The sequence below is a fragment of the Anser brachyrhynchus genome, assembly GCF_964034855.1.
Source record: "Anser brachyrhynchus genome assembly, chromosome: 20".
Taxonomy (NCBI): domain Eukaryota; kingdom Metazoa; phylum Chordata; class Aves; order Anseriformes; family Anatidae; genus Anser; species Anser brachyrhynchus.
This window is the reverse complement of record NC_137713.1, coordinates 11947863-11965454: the sequence shown is the minus strand read 5'-3', so window position 1 is coordinate 11965454 and position 17592 is coordinate 11947863. Positions and strand designations below refer to the sequence as shown.

Sequence of the window (17592 nt, the reverse complement as noted above, 5' to 3'; positions counted from 1 at the left end):
GGAGGCCAGGCTGTGCTGCGTGGGGGAGGCAGCCCCTGCTCTCTCCCTCCGTCCTGGTGCCCCCTCTGGGCACGGAGCCCCCTCCTCCCCAGCTGTGTTCAGCCTCCACTGTGCTGAGCTCAGAGACCCTCGGCTAGGCCTGGGAACCACCCCCAGCCTCCAGCCCCCTGCGGCTCCTTCAGGGCCCCCCCAGGTGCTTGGCTGAGAGGTGCAGCGCAGCTGGGAGCGCTGTGGGCAAGGAGGGAGGAGAGGCACCTATCCTCTGCCCTGAGCTGGAGGGAGGCTTCGGGAGCAGCTTTAAAATTTATTTCAGCAGCTGACTCCCACAGAGATGAAGGGAGTTAGGCATAAAATGTCTTGGCAAATGCAGCTTTTTGTCATTACAGACAGTTTGACAAAGGTTAGTTGAGTAATGATCTACCAGCCATTTTATTTTATTGGTTTTACATTTCTTACTTCTATTTGAGCAAATCTCTGTCTGAGCTCATGCTTTGAGGTGAGATGAAGCGGAAGCCAGGTCCTCTCTGTGGCATGAACCATTCATGTCTCCAAAAGTTCTTGTCTCTTCCCCCCCCCCCCCATTGTTCATTTTACCAGGTCTAAAAATACTCTGAAGCCTTTTAAACCATCTTCCGTTGCAGCCTCCTCCCTCCTCGATGACTAATAATATCAGTTGCTCCCTCTTGATCTTTCTCTGTTTCCCAAGTCTGCCCAGAGAGAAGAGAACCAAGCCAGAGCTGAGCACCCACAGCTTGGACTCACAGTGGATTTTCCACAACATTCTTCCCCACAGTGAATTTGCAGGTGTCCCCGTTGCCATCCCAGGGGTGCAAGGCTAACCCATGCTTCTGGGGGCTCATCTGCTTCTGCTTGGGAAGGGCTGGAGCTGTACTTGCACGGAGGCTGCTCCTGTGTGCCAGGGCAGCACATTTCATCACTGTGCTGGGAGTTGTCTCCTCAATTATTTCTCCTCAGGGGATGCAATCTTTTCCAGCTGCATCAGCCTGCTGGAGCGGTTCAAACCAACCACCCCAAGGCAGCTCTCGCAGCTCACAACAAACCAGCCCTGCCCACTTAGGGGGACACCAGGACCCTGCTGGAGCACCAGCAGCATGGGGTCTCCAGGAGCTGGGAAGGGCTTTCCCAAGCTCTCTGCATAAGGCAGAGCAGCAGCTTCAGCAGACAGACACCGAGCACATATGAAACTATTTGCTTTCTGTTTCACAGGCTTTGGCTGTTCTCAGCACCTCTCCTGATCTTGCACAGCTCTGCGCCGCAGCCCCTACCGAAGGGACGTGCCGGTCGAGGATCTGCTGCGCTGGGTTTCGTTTCTGGCCCGTGGAGCTGAGTGGGCACCTCTGGCTGTGCCAGGAGCATTGGCTGTGTTGTGCTTTTTCAGAGAAGGATGTGAATGCCAGCCACTGGGTGTATTTGTAATACTTCCACTTGGAGGAAAAACCCACCTCACTATTGCTGTTTGTGGCTTTATTTTTTTTTTTCTCCCTGAACTGGGAGATCCGATCTTTGTAATGCAGAACAACCTCACATGCTTGTACCAAGCGCAAATCCTCCCACCCTCTCCCGGGTAGCAGTGACACCTGTCCTGCAGTCGGCAGCTGCCTATATGCATGGCCTCGACCTCTCAACAGTCTCCTGGGTGAGCACTGACTCTCCTGTACAGGACCCCTGTAGGGGTAGGGGCAGGCTCGGCGATCCACAGGATCTGCTGCAGCTTGCAGGCATGTATGCTCTCTGACCTCACACCTCTGACTTCCAGATAGGATCCTGCAATGAGCAACCTGCAAGAAACCCTACACCCATTAACACCCATGATGTAAGAATATATGCCTCAAAGGGTTACAATCTGAGGTGAACCAGCTGCTTTTTTGGTACCAAATCTGCACTTTAGGTTGGATTTCAAAGCTGTTTGGGTGCCCCAATGCTCCTGAAAATCTCCCTGGACAATTACTGCCCAAATACCTTTGCAAATCTTGATTTAGGAGAATATCCTATTCAGTGCAGTACTTAAAAAGCTCAATGCAATTTAAAAATCTTTCTAATGCTGCAGTTTCCCGTGCACGTGAAAGTGAGGAGGAAAAGCAGATCAACTGCAGGTGGGCACGGGTCCAGGGCTCGCAGTGCATGGATGCTCGTGGGGCAGGGAGCGGGCAGCTGTGGGAGCAGGCAGCCCAGGCTCCCGCAAGAGGCCAGCCCAGCACTAGGCTCTGATAGAGGCCCCAGATGCACCAAGCCTCCCTGGACAGAAGAGACACCACATGCTCCCAGCGTGCAGAAATGCTGTGCTGCCAGCCCTGCACCCGGCGCAGGAAGGGAGCCCGGCCGCATTACTCTTGCCTTGTGGGAAGCAGCTTTGTTGTGCTGTCGATATACAGATTTTCTTCAAAAATTAAATAGAGCCACAGTTTGTGCTACTGTTATCGATTGCTTGTTATTTTTAGCTGTCTGTTCAAGCTATACCCGCTCATGTTACAGCCACCGCATGAGCTTCAAGTAACATTGGTCAGACGGTGCCTGCAGACGGGGCCAGTCCAAGACAATGGGATTAAAAATGCACAAGGGAAAGAGACTGGCAGAATAAGCAGCACCTGCCCCACATGCTGCCCCCACTGCCAGTGCTGCGAGGTGATGGCAGATCCTGGCACCTTGGACCGGAGCAGAAGAAAGTCCCATTCCTCAGCTGGGGTGAAGGGTTACGGAGCCTTGCAAAAGGCAGACAGGGCAGGCACCAGCTTAAGTGCTTGATCCAAAAGGACTGCATGTAGTAGCAGCAATAACAGGGTTGTAACTGAATTGTGGAAGAGGGATTTAAAACTTCACGCTTAACCTCAGCAAATATGTACATGACCACTTGCTTCTCACTTGCAGATACCTTCATGTCCCCCGAGTCCCCATATGTATGTGCGGGTTATCTGGAAACCCCTCTTGACTCCAGCAGAGGCTGTCTTCCTTCACACACGTACAGCCTGCTCTGTACAATGCATCGCTTGAGTTATTTGCTTCCTTCTTGTAAGCACAACGCTGATGCTACCAAGATAAGCACAACGCCCAGAAAAGGAAGCAGGGTTAGCAAAGATCATAAATGTGCTACCAAAACATCAGCGCTGCGCTCACTGCTCTCAGGCTGCTGCCCCCATCAGGCAGCTCACAACGTGGGCAGCACAGCCGGGTGCTCCATCACTGGGTGCTTCTCCATCACCTGCTCCCCTGTGTGCCCTGGGGTCTGCTCAGATAAATGCTCCCAGGCAGAAATCAAAGGCCCCTACTTTGTTCTCACTTCTTCACTTTGCAACCCCTCCATAATTGGATCATTGCCATAAATTATTCAGGAAACAACTTGATAAATCCCATCAATTTCCTTTCAAAGCCTTTAAGTTCTGCCTCAGAGGCACTGGCTTCATTTACAGGGAGCCACGGGCAGCAAGACTGGTGCCTGGGGAGCACCCAAGGCTGCAGAGGAAGCAGTGCCAAAATACCTCCAGTCTGTGCTTGGGGAGCAGTGCCAGCATCTCTCACATCCCCAGAGGGGAGAGCCATCACCCTGGACAGGCTGTTCATCCCTCTCCAAGCAGTGGCTGTTAGGCACCTGTCCTGCGGCTAACACCAAGCAACGTCAAACCTGGAGATCCATATCCCTGCTTTGCTTGTCCTCACCATGTATCTGGAAATATTCAAGCAGCCAGACGTTGCATCCTGGCTGAGTTGCTGCCAGCACTGTCCAGCATCTCCTGAATTCCTCGGTGGCTTTGTGGGAGGTGACGCGTCCCAGCTGCAAGGCTGGTGCTCGGAGCTCCAGGATGGGGCTGCACTCAGTGCCGTTCTCCCTTTTGCAGAGCAGTGAGCCCCCTCCCTTTTACCTCCCTCAAACCTCTGCCTTGGGTGATCCCTGAGGTGGCCCATGGGAGGAATCATTTGGTTATCTCCTTGTGCTTCTCCCTTGGATGGAGATCTGGCTGTGGTGCCTTGTGCAAGGGGCTTCAGCCGAAGGCCCAGCCAGGACCCCATCACCCTCGCCTTACAGTGCAGGAACTTCCTGTCTTCTCCACAGCTTTATTTCCACACAAAACCAAAAGTCAGGTGAAAAGGTGGCTGAGTGGAGGGTCACAGATTTGTGACATGACAGATGCCCACAGCTCTCACAGCTCCTGCAGTCCCCAAGTGCTGACAGCTTTGGCACACCTGTGTAACAAATGGGGAACGAGCTCTGAAACAAAACCTCCTGGTGCATGGGGTTGGGAGAAGCCGCAGCAATTGTGCCCACAGCTGCTGGGCCCCTGGGGCTGGATGGTGCCAGGCCACACCAGCAGCCGAGCCAGCTTCTGATGGATGGGCAGTGGTAGAAGTGCTGGTAGGACACAGACAGCGTGTTCTGTTCACAGCCCCAGGGAAGTTTCCAGCTGTGAGTAAATTCCCCTCGAGCTGGGTGTGCTGCCCATGCGGTGTGCATGGCTGCACCGAGAGGTCTGGATAAAGCGTGCGGAGACCGCAGACCCTAACCCTCTCTCTGTGTGCCCTTGGGGGTTTTCCACTTCTTCCAGCAGAGCAGCGTGCTTCCAGCTCTCCTGCTCACAATGCAGCCACGGAGACCTCTGCCACCTCCCTGTCCTCCAGGGAGCTGCTTTCAGACTAGGTATTGGGGAAAATGTCTTTACCATGAGGGCAGTCAAATGCTGGCACATGCTTCCTAGTGAGGTGGTTGCCACCCCATGCCTGTCAGTGTTCAAGAGACATTTGGCTAATGCCCTCAGTAATATGCTCTAACTGTTGGTCAGCCCTGAGGTGGTCGAGCAGTGTTTGTGGTGGTGTCTGTGGGTCCCTTCCAAGTGAACAAGTCTAACTCCAAGCTCCCAGGCACACTGATGACATGGATGCTGAATACCTCCACATCTACAGCTGGGGATGGCTGGAGGAGGACGTGCCATGGTGGGGACAGACAAAAGAGCATGGGTGAGGGGGCTGGGAGGAAAGCGGGAGCCTGGTCCCGGCTGGCAGCCACAGGCAGGGGCTTATCCTAGTGGGTTTGGACACACTGGTGGCCACCAGACGGAGGTGAGGCGTGCATCAACCACCCTTGCCCTGCTGACCACACTTCTTTTGATGCAGCCCAGGATGCAGTTGGCTTTCTGGGCTGCAGGTGCACATTGCTGGCTCACGATTTTTTTTATCCACCAGTACCACAGGTCCTTCTCCTCAAGGCTGCTCTCCTTCCAATCTCTGCCCAGCCTGTTTTTGTGCTTGGGATTGCCCCCACCCAGATGTAAGGCCTTGCACTTGGCCTTGTTGAACTTAACGACGTTCACATGGGCCCACCTCTTGAGCCTGTCCAGGTCCCTCTGGATGGCATCGCTGCTTGGTGTGCTGACCCACCGCAGGAGCCCCTCTGGGGCTGAGCGCTGCGCCCCTGCCCAGCAAGGAAACAACTCGTTCCCAGGCTCCAAACCTCTTTTGTTGGAAGGTCTGGTGTTTCCATAGGAGCTATGCCTATGGGCAACAGAGGGCTGCAGGACCGAGCTCTGGGGGCAGTGCAGCTTGGTGGGTCCCTGGGGATCTCCCAAGGAGTGTCCAGCTTGGTTAAGGGACCAGTGCCGTGCCTGAAGCCCAGCCCTAGGCACCCCTCTGAGATGGGGAATTGTCCCAAGCCCAAGGTGACACCAAGATCCCCTCCCAGGGTGCAGGGACCATGCTGGCCCGACCTGGCCACGCTCTGTACCGTTCCCAACGCTGTTCCAACCACATCCTTTTTAGCACAGTTATTCCTTTCAGTAACATAATTAAGCTGCGTAGGCTTCTCTCCCAGTGTCCATTCCCCATGCAGTGGAGCAGGCATGCTGAAGGATGGGGCAGAGAAGGAAAAAGTGGTATTTTCTGATGGACTTATAGCTGGAGAATAAAACAGCAGCCCCATTCTGGTACCTACGTGTGTGCTTTCCTTGAGCTCTTGTAAAAGTAACAGTGGGCCACACTCTCCCTGCTCAATCCGCCTCCGCCGAGGCCACAGGAGATACGCTGAGGCTCTGGGGATGCTCAGGCGAGGAGCACAAACATCCTGCAGCAAAGCTGCGCCCTGCCTGCCTGCAAGCGCTCGGCGTGGTCTGTGCTGGCTGGCCAGGATGCGCATGTTTGTTTGCTACAAGTTTGGAAAACAGAGGCATGCGGTGCCAGAGGAGGGATGTCCGCTGGGGACGCAGGGTGGAGCAGGACGAAATCTGAGCAAACACAGAGGTGGAAAAACCCCAGCGTATGAAGGAAACTGTGTTTCACATGTGGTCCTGCTGCCTGTCTGAAGCTTAGAAACGGGGGAATCACAGGCACAAAAGGCTGCAAAGTTCCTTCCTGAGATCTAAATATTAGTTTTTACTCATTTTTCATTTTTGAAAACAAACACTGCTGGCCTGGAGCTCACGCTAGTGATCCATTTTATTTACCCAGCCCTAGAACAAAGGGTTGCACTGTGGTGCTCCTGCCAGCCTCGCAACCACTGCTGGAGAGCAACAGCGAAGGCAAAACCCTGCTCTGGGTGTGGAAAACATGCCTGTGCCATCCAGTAGGATACGGAAAATGGATTAGAGGCACTCGGACTTTACACAGCCAAGTTAGAGGCAGCCATGCAAGGAGCCTCTCCAGCAGCAGGAGACGTCTCCACACTGGAGAAGTCTGTGCGTGCTCCAGCACTGCGCTGGAGAAGCTCGCAGCAACCAGTGCTGGGCGCGGGGGGCCAGGGGCCGCAGCCGCCACCCTGCTCCCTGCCTCCTCCCACTTGCAGAGAGGCAGTGGATGGAGCTGGGGGATGCACTCGCGTGCATCCCCTCGGGTTTCAGCAGATCAGATGTTATAACCTGAGAGAGATGTCTGCTCTCAAAAGCGAATCACAGCATCCTGAGCACTGCCAGCAGCGCCCTGCCCATCTGGTGCTGGGTGCATGTTGCTGACGTGCTCTGCCGAAGGGTGACCACTGCGGCCTGGCGACAAGGGCTCCTGTGGAAGCTGGTGGGTGTCAGCCAGCCCCTGGGACACACAAGCAGCAGCAACCACACTGTGCGGGCTCAGGACCATGGGGGAGCAGCACCCAGTGCTGCTGTGGAGAAAAACCTTCCTCCTGCCTTCAGGAAATTGGAACTTTACGCATGTTTTTGGATGCTGGCCCCTGCTTTAGGCCAGCCTCAAGCATCCCAGAGGTGCAGCCACTGCTTGCAGTACTCATGTGTGAGGAGCTGAGCACCATCCTCATCCTGCAGGACTGGAAAAGCTGGAAATTCCCAGGATAAGAAGAGTAAGCTCTAGCCATAGCTGCACAGGCTGCTTGCAGGATGCTGTAATCACACTGCTTCTCTTCGCAGGCTGGAAAGAAACAGGCATTTGGAGGTGCTAAGATCAGATACTCAGAATTCACTTATCATCAGAAGAAAGGAGCTTGGCAGACTTCATCCCCTCTGAATCTCTGATAGGAATCAGCAGTTCTTAACATTACCACAGTGTGCAAAATCTCCTTTTCCTTCTGCTGAGGGGAAAAGAAGCCGGAGATATAGGGAATAATTGTTCCTGCAGCAGCAGAAAGGGAGGGAAAAGGGTTAAAACCATGAACGATGTAATGTACACAGGCTGGCTAATTGCCATTTCCACGTGATGGCTGATGAGAAAGAAAAAATGTCTCAGATTTGACCTTGAATGCATTTTTCTCACAAAGAAATAGAGATGCCACTGTAGGCACCTGCTCCTCTCCTGTAGCAGCAGGAGCGGAGCAGAGCCCTAGCGGGCTCGGCTCGTAGCCGCCTCTGCTGCCCTTTGGGGGCTTTGTTCCATATTGCACAATTTCCTGAACATTCACTGCAGCAGAGCCTGAGTACTGCTGTCCCACCTCCTGCGTCCACCCCATCCCCAGCAGGCAGCAGCGTTGCACCACCCCGTCCCCTCCAACCCACACCTCCAAACGTGTCAACTGCAACCTGTGCACCTGGCCGCAGCCAAGATCACAAGTAATTTTAAGGGGATGAAAGACCCAGATGTTGTTAAGTGAACCGTCTTCTTTCTGCTCCCATTCATTTGCTCGTGTCCCCTCGCAGCCGGTACCAACCTCTGCATCTCCAGGTGACAGCTCAGGTGGGACCAAGGGCCTCAGCTCCCCCACGCCCAAGGCTCCAGCAGACCTCGCTGGGCTCAGTGGCTCTGACGCTCCTGACATTTCTTTTGTGACCCCAGGGGCAGGAGACGTTCAGTGCTTCAGCAGGGAGAGTCTGGGCAAACTGTTAGTGTATCTGGAGGTTACTGGAGATCAGGGCGTGGGTGAGAGCCCCTCCTTCGACATTTCCAGCTTTTGCTGGATGACTGCAGTCAGTGTAATGTAGGAAAGGAATCTCCTAACACCTTGCAGGAGCTCAGCCCCACGGCTGGTTTGAGTGCACTGGTAATAAGACAAAGAAGAAAGAAGACACGATCTGACTGGAACAAGCACAGGATGTGTTCCTCAGCTTGGCATTTGCAGCAAACTTGGACATCTCCGTTAAAAAAATAAAACTGGAATGCATAAGCAGAGACTATCCCTATTTCTAGCTGTGGCTCCTCCCCTGTGTATTTGGCCTCCCCGACAACTCAGTAATTCAAGGCACTTCTTTTTGAGCTATAAAAAGTGCCTGAGTGGTACTGCAATTTCTGGGAAGACAAATAAGAGGAGAGAACGCATGAAGAGTGCAGGGCGAGCTCGTGGGGCCGGTGGGGAGCGAGTCATCCAGCTGAGGCCAAGAGCATCTCACCAGCAGATAAAGGAAGCCAGGAGCACCTTGTCCCAGTGTGGGAGAAAACTGGAGCTCTCTCCCAAAGGGGTTAATGCTGACCCTGACACCAGGTCCACACTTCCAGCTGGGCAGCATGAACCATGCAAGCTCTGGGTAACAGAGTGAGGCCACAGAATTCAGCAAACCCAGAAACGCCTACCTCTGCCCTCTCCAGAGAAGTGTTTACCTCCACAAAAGCAGTCAGGCCTTGCTGACTGTAGGAACATTTCATTCCCGTTTGTGAAGTAAACAAAGCATTCCTTGCTGGGAAAACACGGGATCTCCACCAGGTTACGAACTGGGAACGATGCCACCAGAAGAGATTTTCCCAGGCCACGCAGAAGTCAAGCACTTCCTCCGCCTCCACCTCAGTGCTGCCTTAAAACCTCAAAAACCTTTACTCATCACTCGGAGGTGGAACGTGACTGTTGTTGGGAGCAATTCTGCAGGCTGTACCGCTGGAGTGAGCGGCCCGCGAGAAGTGGCCTAGCGACGGTGTGCTCGGTGTGCTGGTGACCACAGCTGCGGTGCTGAGGGACCCGCTGGGGTGAGGGCCAGCACTGGCACGGCCGCTGCCCACCTGCTCGGCCGTCCGAGCGCTACCAGCACCCGAGCGGGGCGTGATTTGCTGTTCAATTCTGCAGATCACAGAGGGTGCGCAGAGCCCCAGCCTGAATCAGCGGGGAGCCTCGTGGGCAGCAGGCCAGGAACCCAAGGGATGCATCTGGCTTGTCCAGAAGGTGCAAAAGGTTCTTTGTGACTCCTTCCTATGGCCGCTGCCCTGAGCGGCGCTCGCCCCAAATGCACAAAGTGCCTTCTGCGCCCAGAGGTCAGAGCCAAGTGGAGCTGCCAGCCCCAGACGTGTCCCCCAGGATGGGCAGCGCGCAGGGTGGCGTTGGGGGCCCGGCCTCAGCGCTCGTGCCGTGGGGCTCAGAGGGAGCTCGGGCACTACAGCACGTCCCCGGGGAAGCGTGCTCACGGCTGTCGGGGTTCAACAAGCGCTTGGACCATGCTCCTCGATATGTGGTTTAACTTCAGGTTGCCCTGCATGGAGCCAGGTGTTGGACTTGATGATCTTCAGGGATCCCTTCCAACTCAGGATGTTCCATGGTTCTGTGATTTTCTGGGCTGTCAGGTGGAAGAGGGACAATTCCTGGCCTCCCGCAGCAGCGTGCCCCTGTGTCGTGCCACGAGCACCTTGCAACACTATTTGCACTTACGAAACCCTGTATTCTTGCTTGCTTCCATGTAAAAATAATGACTGGAAAACACTTACCTTCCAGCCAGCATCTGATAATTAAAATAAAAAGCAATGCCATACATTCTCTAGAGAGCCCTGGGCTGCTTGCATAGAATAAAAGAGACAAATGTTAACAATAAATAGCAAGTCTCCAGCCTGGCCCTGATGAGAAAAGCCTCTTCTTCACATGAGTCCCTTTGTTTACTGCAACTTGCCTCTTCTCTGCATGGTAAATATTTAATGTGCCATCTTCAGCAGCCCAGCTGCTGGAAGAATAGCGCTGTTGGGGGTGCAGGGGTCTGTGCCCGTACGGGAAGGGCTGCGTCACTTGGCAAAGCAAGAGCCAGGGGATAAAAACTGCAGGACCCCAAGGAACAGACTCCCCCAGGCCCATGGCATCTGGTGCTGTGGGACCGATAACCACACAAGTCTGGTCCATCTGGGAAGAGCACAGAGCAATGCTGTTAAATTGGGATTAATTGTAATTACATAAAGCTGGGTACCAGTCAGACTATACCAAAGGCAGCAAAATTATGAAAGTCCTGGGATAAAGTAATCACAGCTTTGGTAATCTGTTTTGTTAGTTTGGTAACAGCAAAGAAATAGTCTTCTCACTGCAAGACGAGGGATGGAAGAGCTGGGCAACTCGAGTCAACCTGGCAGCCTGAGTTTCATGACCAAGCTACAAAAAAAGGCTGGTAACCTCACTATGAGCTGCATAAAGCTTACTGAGTGCTGGAGCTACGTGATTTCACAGTAGCTGCTGAGAAAAAAGGAGTGCTTTTGTAGCTACCATGCTGATGCTTTTTGCTTTGATGGGAACAGAGAATGCAATGATGCCTGCCTGTCCCAGCACCAAAGCAGCATGCCTGGCTCAAGGCACGGCAGGAAAGGGTTCAGCAAGCACGTGCCAAGCCCCACAGGTGGCACAGACACAGCTGATGGACACGCTCACCTTGAAGCCCATGGTGGGGACAGGGAACACCTGGGATCTCCCCTCTGCTGGCCTGAAGGTGCTGCCGGAAGCCATGAGCCAGGTGTGCAGCCTGGCACGAGGCTCAGCCTGGCCTGATGGTACAGCCACGGCCACGGCTGCCCCACAGCCTTCATGCTGCAGAAGTGCCCTGACAACGGAGGGGCTGAAATTCTGTGGTTACGCAAGGAAGCCGTGCGTGCTAATATGTAAAATATTAGATGTCTGCATGCAGCTTTGAGCCAGTAACTTCACCTTCTGCATGCAGACCAGGGGTAATTTACCTCCCACCCTGATTAGCCTGGAACAGCAAACAATGCACAATGCATCCAGCAGCAGCCGGGGACTCACACATCCGGACTAAAATACCGGCTGTGCTGCTCATTGCATGTCCCCTTCGAACAGTCTGTCCCCAGGAAGCTTTCCTCTTTGGTGAGTGTGCAAAATAAATCAGGTGAGCCTGTGGCAGGGATCAGGACCAGAATCCAGCCTTTCTTCCACTTCTCGCACTGCTGCATTGCTCTGGTTGCCATCTCGGCAGCAGCGGGATCCTGACTGCTTGGTTGAATTTGTGTGGTTTAAGCCAATTCTCTGCACCCAGTAAACACTGGGTACATAGGCATGGCCCTGCACACCTGCAGGCTGCTGGCAAAGCACCTGCCAACACAGCCTGGGGTACCTGGGGCTGTCCTCACCTGTCCTCCAAATGTTGCTCACTGGATGCTGGTATCTGTAATTATCAACGCTCTTAAGTAAAAAAATGATTTTTTAATATAAAAAAATGTTTTAAAGTAAACTGCCAGATTTGCATAAGAATAAGCTTGCAAAGATGCAGGAACATCTGGCTTAAGCCCTATTCTTGCTTTCTCTGAGTCACAGATCCAGACAGGTTCTGGCTCAAACACATCTGTGCTTGAGAAGCCAGGGTCTCTGGAGCCTCGGCCTCGCGCAAAGGCTGGTGCTGGTTTTAGCATGGTTTTCTTCCTCTTTGAAGCATTTGAAGCCAGATGATTACAAATATAAGAACCCAAACTATTTTGTCCTGGGTACATTTAAAAATGTTTCCTTCCAGCTGCCAGCCAGGCAGAGAAGACAATGAGCTGCAGAACTGTGGATAAGCAATGAACATGGCAAGACAGGAGCAGCAGCTTCAGCCCCGTGCCCCTGCTCTGCCCTGAGGTTTTTCCTCAAGCACCTGCAGCCCCGAGCAGCAGGAACCCAGCCCTGCGCCGCAGACCCAGCACCTCCTCGTGCCTGGCACCCGCTGCCTCGCCGTTAACCACTGTCCCCATTCTCCCCTTGGTTTTCTGGGCTCAGGGTTGCTGCCACTGCCGGCCGAGGGGACAGCAGGTGCTGAGCTGGGGATCAGGCTTGTCATGGCTGTGATGTCCCCCAGCCCTGTCCTCCTGTGCAGCCCTTGGTGCGTTCTGGGGCAAGCCCCCACGCTAGTCGCCAGCTGGTCCATAAATGTCACGTTCCCACCTGAAGCAACCTGGCAGCAGGTGTCCCCACCTTCTGTGCCAAACCTATTTATTGTCCTGGGGCCCAGCCAGTTTTTGAACCCAGGATCACAAAAAACCTCAGTTATTTCTCCCCCCCCCCCCTTTTTTTTTTTTGTTTAAATCCCAGCTTTCATTAAAGAGAAAGACAGACCTCATACAGCTAATCTGGTAAAAGACAAACTATTTTCTTTCACACAGATGAAGCAGTGGGGATGGAAATAAGTTTCTAAGCGAGACTCGCTGAAAAGAGCCGAGATGACTCATTTCTTTGCTGCTGAAGCTGTATTCACTCCCAAGCACCTCTAATTCCTATTAAAATAAAATACACCAAGAGCATTGGGGAACACTTGGGACAAAGCACAAGAGCTCGTTTTTTCCTGGAGATGAAAGAGCAGAGAATTAATCCCCTGTATCACCAACTCCCCCAGGATGGGCTCAGCTGGCTTCATCCCTCACTCTCCACAGACAGGAGCTATTTTTTCCTGTTCTTGCCAGTGTCAATATGTTTCTTTAAATATCTGTTCAGAGAGGCTATATATATAGCAACACTCTGGTGCTTTTGAAAGGAGCCTCATTTCCTGTGCAAGAACTGAAGTTCTTGGCAAAACTGCCGGCGGCTGCAGCATCTGAACCACAAAAATTGTTTTCTAAAAGTGAAGATGTCAGAAGCAAAATGGCATTTCCTCTGCGACGGCAAGCTGCACTGAGCCACGTCCCAGTCGCCGTGGGTGGGGAAGGGACGCGGCGTTCCCCGCAGTGGCACGGCCAAAAGCGGGGACGCTGCAGGAGCTGCCTCCCACCTGCACCGGGCCACGAGCCTCCGGCAGCTCCCACGCCAGCAGGATGAAATAACCCCACTGCCCTCGACCCGAAACGAAACTGGCCCTTGCAGCCTGCAGTGTGGTGGTTTGGGCTTTTCGGCAGCAGAATGGTGGAAGGCACCGCAGGATAACGGGCTGGTTTTGGTGCTGGTTCGGGACAGTGGGGTGGCGTCGCGCTGCAGAAGGCAACAGCGGTGCTTGTACCCGCGGGAACCAGCACCAGCGCAGAGCTCTCAGGATGGAACCGAACCTCTTGCGTCACGCAAAGGAGGAATAAGAGGGTCCGCGAGCGGGCAATCGCCTGAACACACAGAGACCCCAGGGAGCATGAGCTGACAGTTTTGCACCCCTCTGCACCATGCTAGTTACCTCGGAGGGTAGAAGCAGCAGTGAAGACAGCTCAATGATCACCTGCAGCTGCACAAATGACTTCCCAGGGGAATTTCTTAGTTGTAAATTGCTATTTTTGGTGGTCCTGCACCAACATGTGGTTCTAAGGACCCAGCTATAGCTGCAAACAAGGAAGAGAAGGTGGATGCAGTGGGCAATCAACAACCCATGTTTCTCTTTGCTATTGGGTGCCCTGCTTAGAAAAAACTTGCAGAGAAGATAAGTGCAAGCTTTTTAGATTCCCTGGAAGAGTTTTAAACAAGAAGTGTCTTCTCCCAGCACTTGGCCACTGTCAGGACAAACCGCAGTGGACGAATGCCCAAGGACACCTGATGGGCAGTGGATGCGGCACACGGCTATGCCACATCTCCTGAGACAAACCTCAGGGGACCTGGCTCTGGGGATGAGCACAAAACTTCCGTCCCCTCCACAACGCCCGACACCATCCAGGTCTGCTCCCAGTGCATTTAATATAATACATCTCTGCTCAAGCCCTAAGGAGCAATGGAAACCACAACCATGACACCAGCCTTGTCCCCAGCCTGGCTGTAACCCAGAGGGAGAGCTTTATAACAGGACAGGAACATCACCAAAGCCCGGCAAGCCGCTTCTCACTGCTGCTCTGGGCACTTAGGCCCACAAAGGAAACTTCCCCCATTACCCCTTTCTGAGCACATTTGCCCCTCTCTAGCATTTGGTTTCCCAAAAGCGGAAAGGGGCTGGTGCAGGACCCTAAAGGCAGGGAGCCAGAATTGCTCTGGGTGAGGAAGGAAACTCCCATACATTCAGGTTTCTGGATGATGATCGTCCCTACCAGCAGTGCCAGGGATGCTCCTGGAGCTTCCAGCACTGCCAGCATGGAGGGGCTCCCGGGTTCCCCTACAGTCATCAGAAGACCCCACAGGCAAGCTGTGAAGCTACAGTGGACAACAGCAGTGCACCAGCCAGCATATGGCACAGCACAGGTGACAGCACTGTGCTGGCATCTCAGCGGCCATCCTTTGGAGGGGATGGGGGCAGACGAGGCTTGGCACGTCTAGACAAAGCCAACGGCTCTGGGAAGTGCTGGGGCAGCTGGTGAGCAGCAGCAGCACCAGGAGGTTTCTGTGTCCTGCCGTGATGCTCTGCACTTAGTGCCATCTGTGTGCATCCTCCCTACCCCACAGAAATCCTTCTTCCTTCTGACACCATTTCTGCTCTCAAGATCTTGGCTCGTCCAAGTGCTGAACATCTTGTCTCTGCCAAACCAGCACATCGTGTCCATGCAGAATGAGACAGCCCCGTCAAGGCACAGAAATGTCCACAGGGGACAGGCGCAGGGAGAAGTGAAAGGAAGCCCAAGCAGGGAAGATCCGAATGCACCCACCTAAGCGAGCAGGTCTTAGCTTCAGAAACTCAGTACAGAAAGGAGAATTTGCAGAGGATGCGAACGTCACACTAGGTTAGCAGCCACGTGAAATACAAGCATCTACCTCAACATACGGTAGAATTTTCACTTTTGGTGGTTTTTCTCCTTGCTCAGACGGCTTTGCTCTGTCCAAAGATTTATTCTACTGAGGTTGAAGCAGTGAGCAGCACTAAATCACAGCAAGGGAAACACTGACAAAAGGGAGAAAGCTGTTGCAACAGCAGCCATGGCAGCAGTGCACCCCATACGGCCATGCGCTGGCAGGACAGCACGAGTGCAGGATCTGGCATCCCTGTTACTCAGCTTCCCATTAAAACAACCAGCAATGACGGCAAAAGAAAAGAGGAGCTGTCAGGCAGGTGCCAAAGCCAGGCAGCCATGTCTCTGGGGCTTGCAGAGCAGCTCTCACCCAGCAGGGAGACAGCCAGGGCCAGCACACGGCAGCAGCACATCAGAGACACCACGCGTTGCTGTGTCCTCACGTTTCCCACATTTGTATCACCAGCAAAACTGAGACGCTTTACCAAGCACACATGAAGAAAAGGGACCACCAGGAAAGTTATTTCGACATATCCCCAAGCCAATGGACATCAACAGGGCAGAGCCATTGTGCAATGTGATGACCACCACAAGAGCATCCCACCACAAGAGCTTCATATGGTGCTCTTTTTCCCAAGCTGACTCTTCGATCACAGAAAACGGGTAGTGCCAAACCCAATTAGGTATCATCCAGGCTCCCTGGAAGCCTATTTTGACATGCTTTCTGTCTGTGGGGGCTCTTTTAGCCCAAGATATTGCTCCTGCTGCCATGGGACCTGCAGGTTTGGAGGCAAGGATGGAATGAGCCTGCGTGCATGTGGAAACCTGGTAAAATCTACATTTTGAAAGCCATTTGAAAAAATGGATGAACCTTTGTAACGAAAAGTCACTTTCAAAAAAAAACCAAACACCAAAACCTGAAAAACAAAACCCAAAAAACCACCCAGCATGAGGTTTCTACGATAAGACCTCAGAAAGAAGAAGTTTGACAAACACTGTGGATGACCAATATGTGGAAGATCTGAGCACTGCCTGTCAAGTTCCCTAAACTAGAGAGAAAGCAAGAATTATGCAAAAAGAAGAAAGGAGTAAGCCAGGAAATTGCAGAGCTGAACGCTCACAAGAACTAAAAGCCACGCAGGGGCCGAGCCAGCCCTTCGGATGAGCACCTCCTAGAAACACACGCCGTGTCGTTTGTCACCAGGAGCCTTCCTCTGCGTAGTGCCACATCCCACCTTAAACCCTTAGGTTTGTATAAGAAGCAGCGTGACCAGCAGGGCTAGGGAGGTGATTGTCCCCCTGTACTCGGCTCTGGTGAGGCCGCACCTCGAGTACTGTGTTCAGTTTTGGGCCCCTCGCTACAAGAAGGACATGGACGTGCTGGAGCGAGTCCAGAGAAGGGCGACCAAGCTGGTGAGGGGTCTGGAGAACAAGTCTTACGAGGAGCGGCTGAGGGAGCTGGGCTTGTTCAGCCTGGAGAAGAGGAGGCTCAGGGGAGACCTTATCACACTCCATAGGTACCTTAAAGGAGGCTGTAGAGAGGTGGGGGTTGGTCTGTTCTCCCACATGCCTGGTGACAGGATGAGGGGAATGGGCTAAAGTTGCGCCAGGGCAGGTTTAGGTTGGATGTTAGAAGAACTTCTTTACCGAAAGGGTTGTTGGGCATTGGGATGGGCTGCCCGGGAGGTGGCTCAGCCGCCATCCCCGGAGGGCTCTAACGGCCGTGCAGACGTGCAGCCCGCTGACGTGGAGCCCCCGCGCAGCCCCGCCGAACATGGCGGCCGCCGCCCCCCGCAGGGGCCTGGCCCCGCCCCCCCGGGTTGGCCCCGCCCCCGCCGGCCCCGCCCCGCCCCGCCCGTACCTGGGCGCGCTCGAAGCTCTCCCGCTCCGCCTCCAGGCCGCCGCCGGCCGCCCGCCGGCCGAGCACCTTGGGCAGCGGGTTGCCCACCTGCTTCATGGAGCTGCTCACGCGGTCCATGCCCCGCCGCCGCCGCTCCGGCCCCGCCGCGCCCTCGCAACCGCTCCGCTCCGAGCCGCCGCTGGCCGGGCCGCGCGCCATTGGCCCACCTACCTGCCACTCACGAACGGGCCCCGCCCCCGCCCGCACAGCCTACTCCCCGCCCCTTCGTTCTCATTGGCCGCTCCCAACGCCACTCAGAAGGAGGCCCCTCCCCCCTCCCCCGGAGGGCCGTCCCCGGGCCGAGGCGGGCGGCCAGCTCTCGCGCCCGCCGCCACCGTCACTGGTCCGACTCCACGCCACTCAACGTTAGCTCCCGCCCCTCCGCGGGAGCCACGCCCCTTGTCCCGCCTCCACGGGCAGCACGGACGGCGCGCGTCCCGCCCCCCTGCCGGTAGCCCTTCGGTGATTGGCCGTCGCGCCTGTCGCTCACGGCCTCTGCTCCGCCCTCCCCTCCCGCCTGGCGCCCCCCTGGC

At 54.5% G+C, this 17592-nt stretch overlaps 1 protein-coding gene across 1 annotated transcript in view; it reads right to left on the bottom strand.

Moving 5' to 3' along the window:
* HIP1 (huntingtin interacting protein 1) overlaps positions 1-17227 on the bottom strand; it is a 50796-nt gene extending 33569 nt beyond the window's left edge. Inside the window, exon 1 of the mRNA XM_080563380.1 lies at positions 17021-17227. Within this exon, the coding sequence (XP_080419506.1) occupies positions 17021-17218 (198 nt within the window). The 5' untranslated portion in view covers positions 17219-17227. The remainder of the gene's footprint in view (positions 1-17020) is intronic.
* Between the last annotated feature and the right edge of the window lie 365 nt (positions 17228-17592).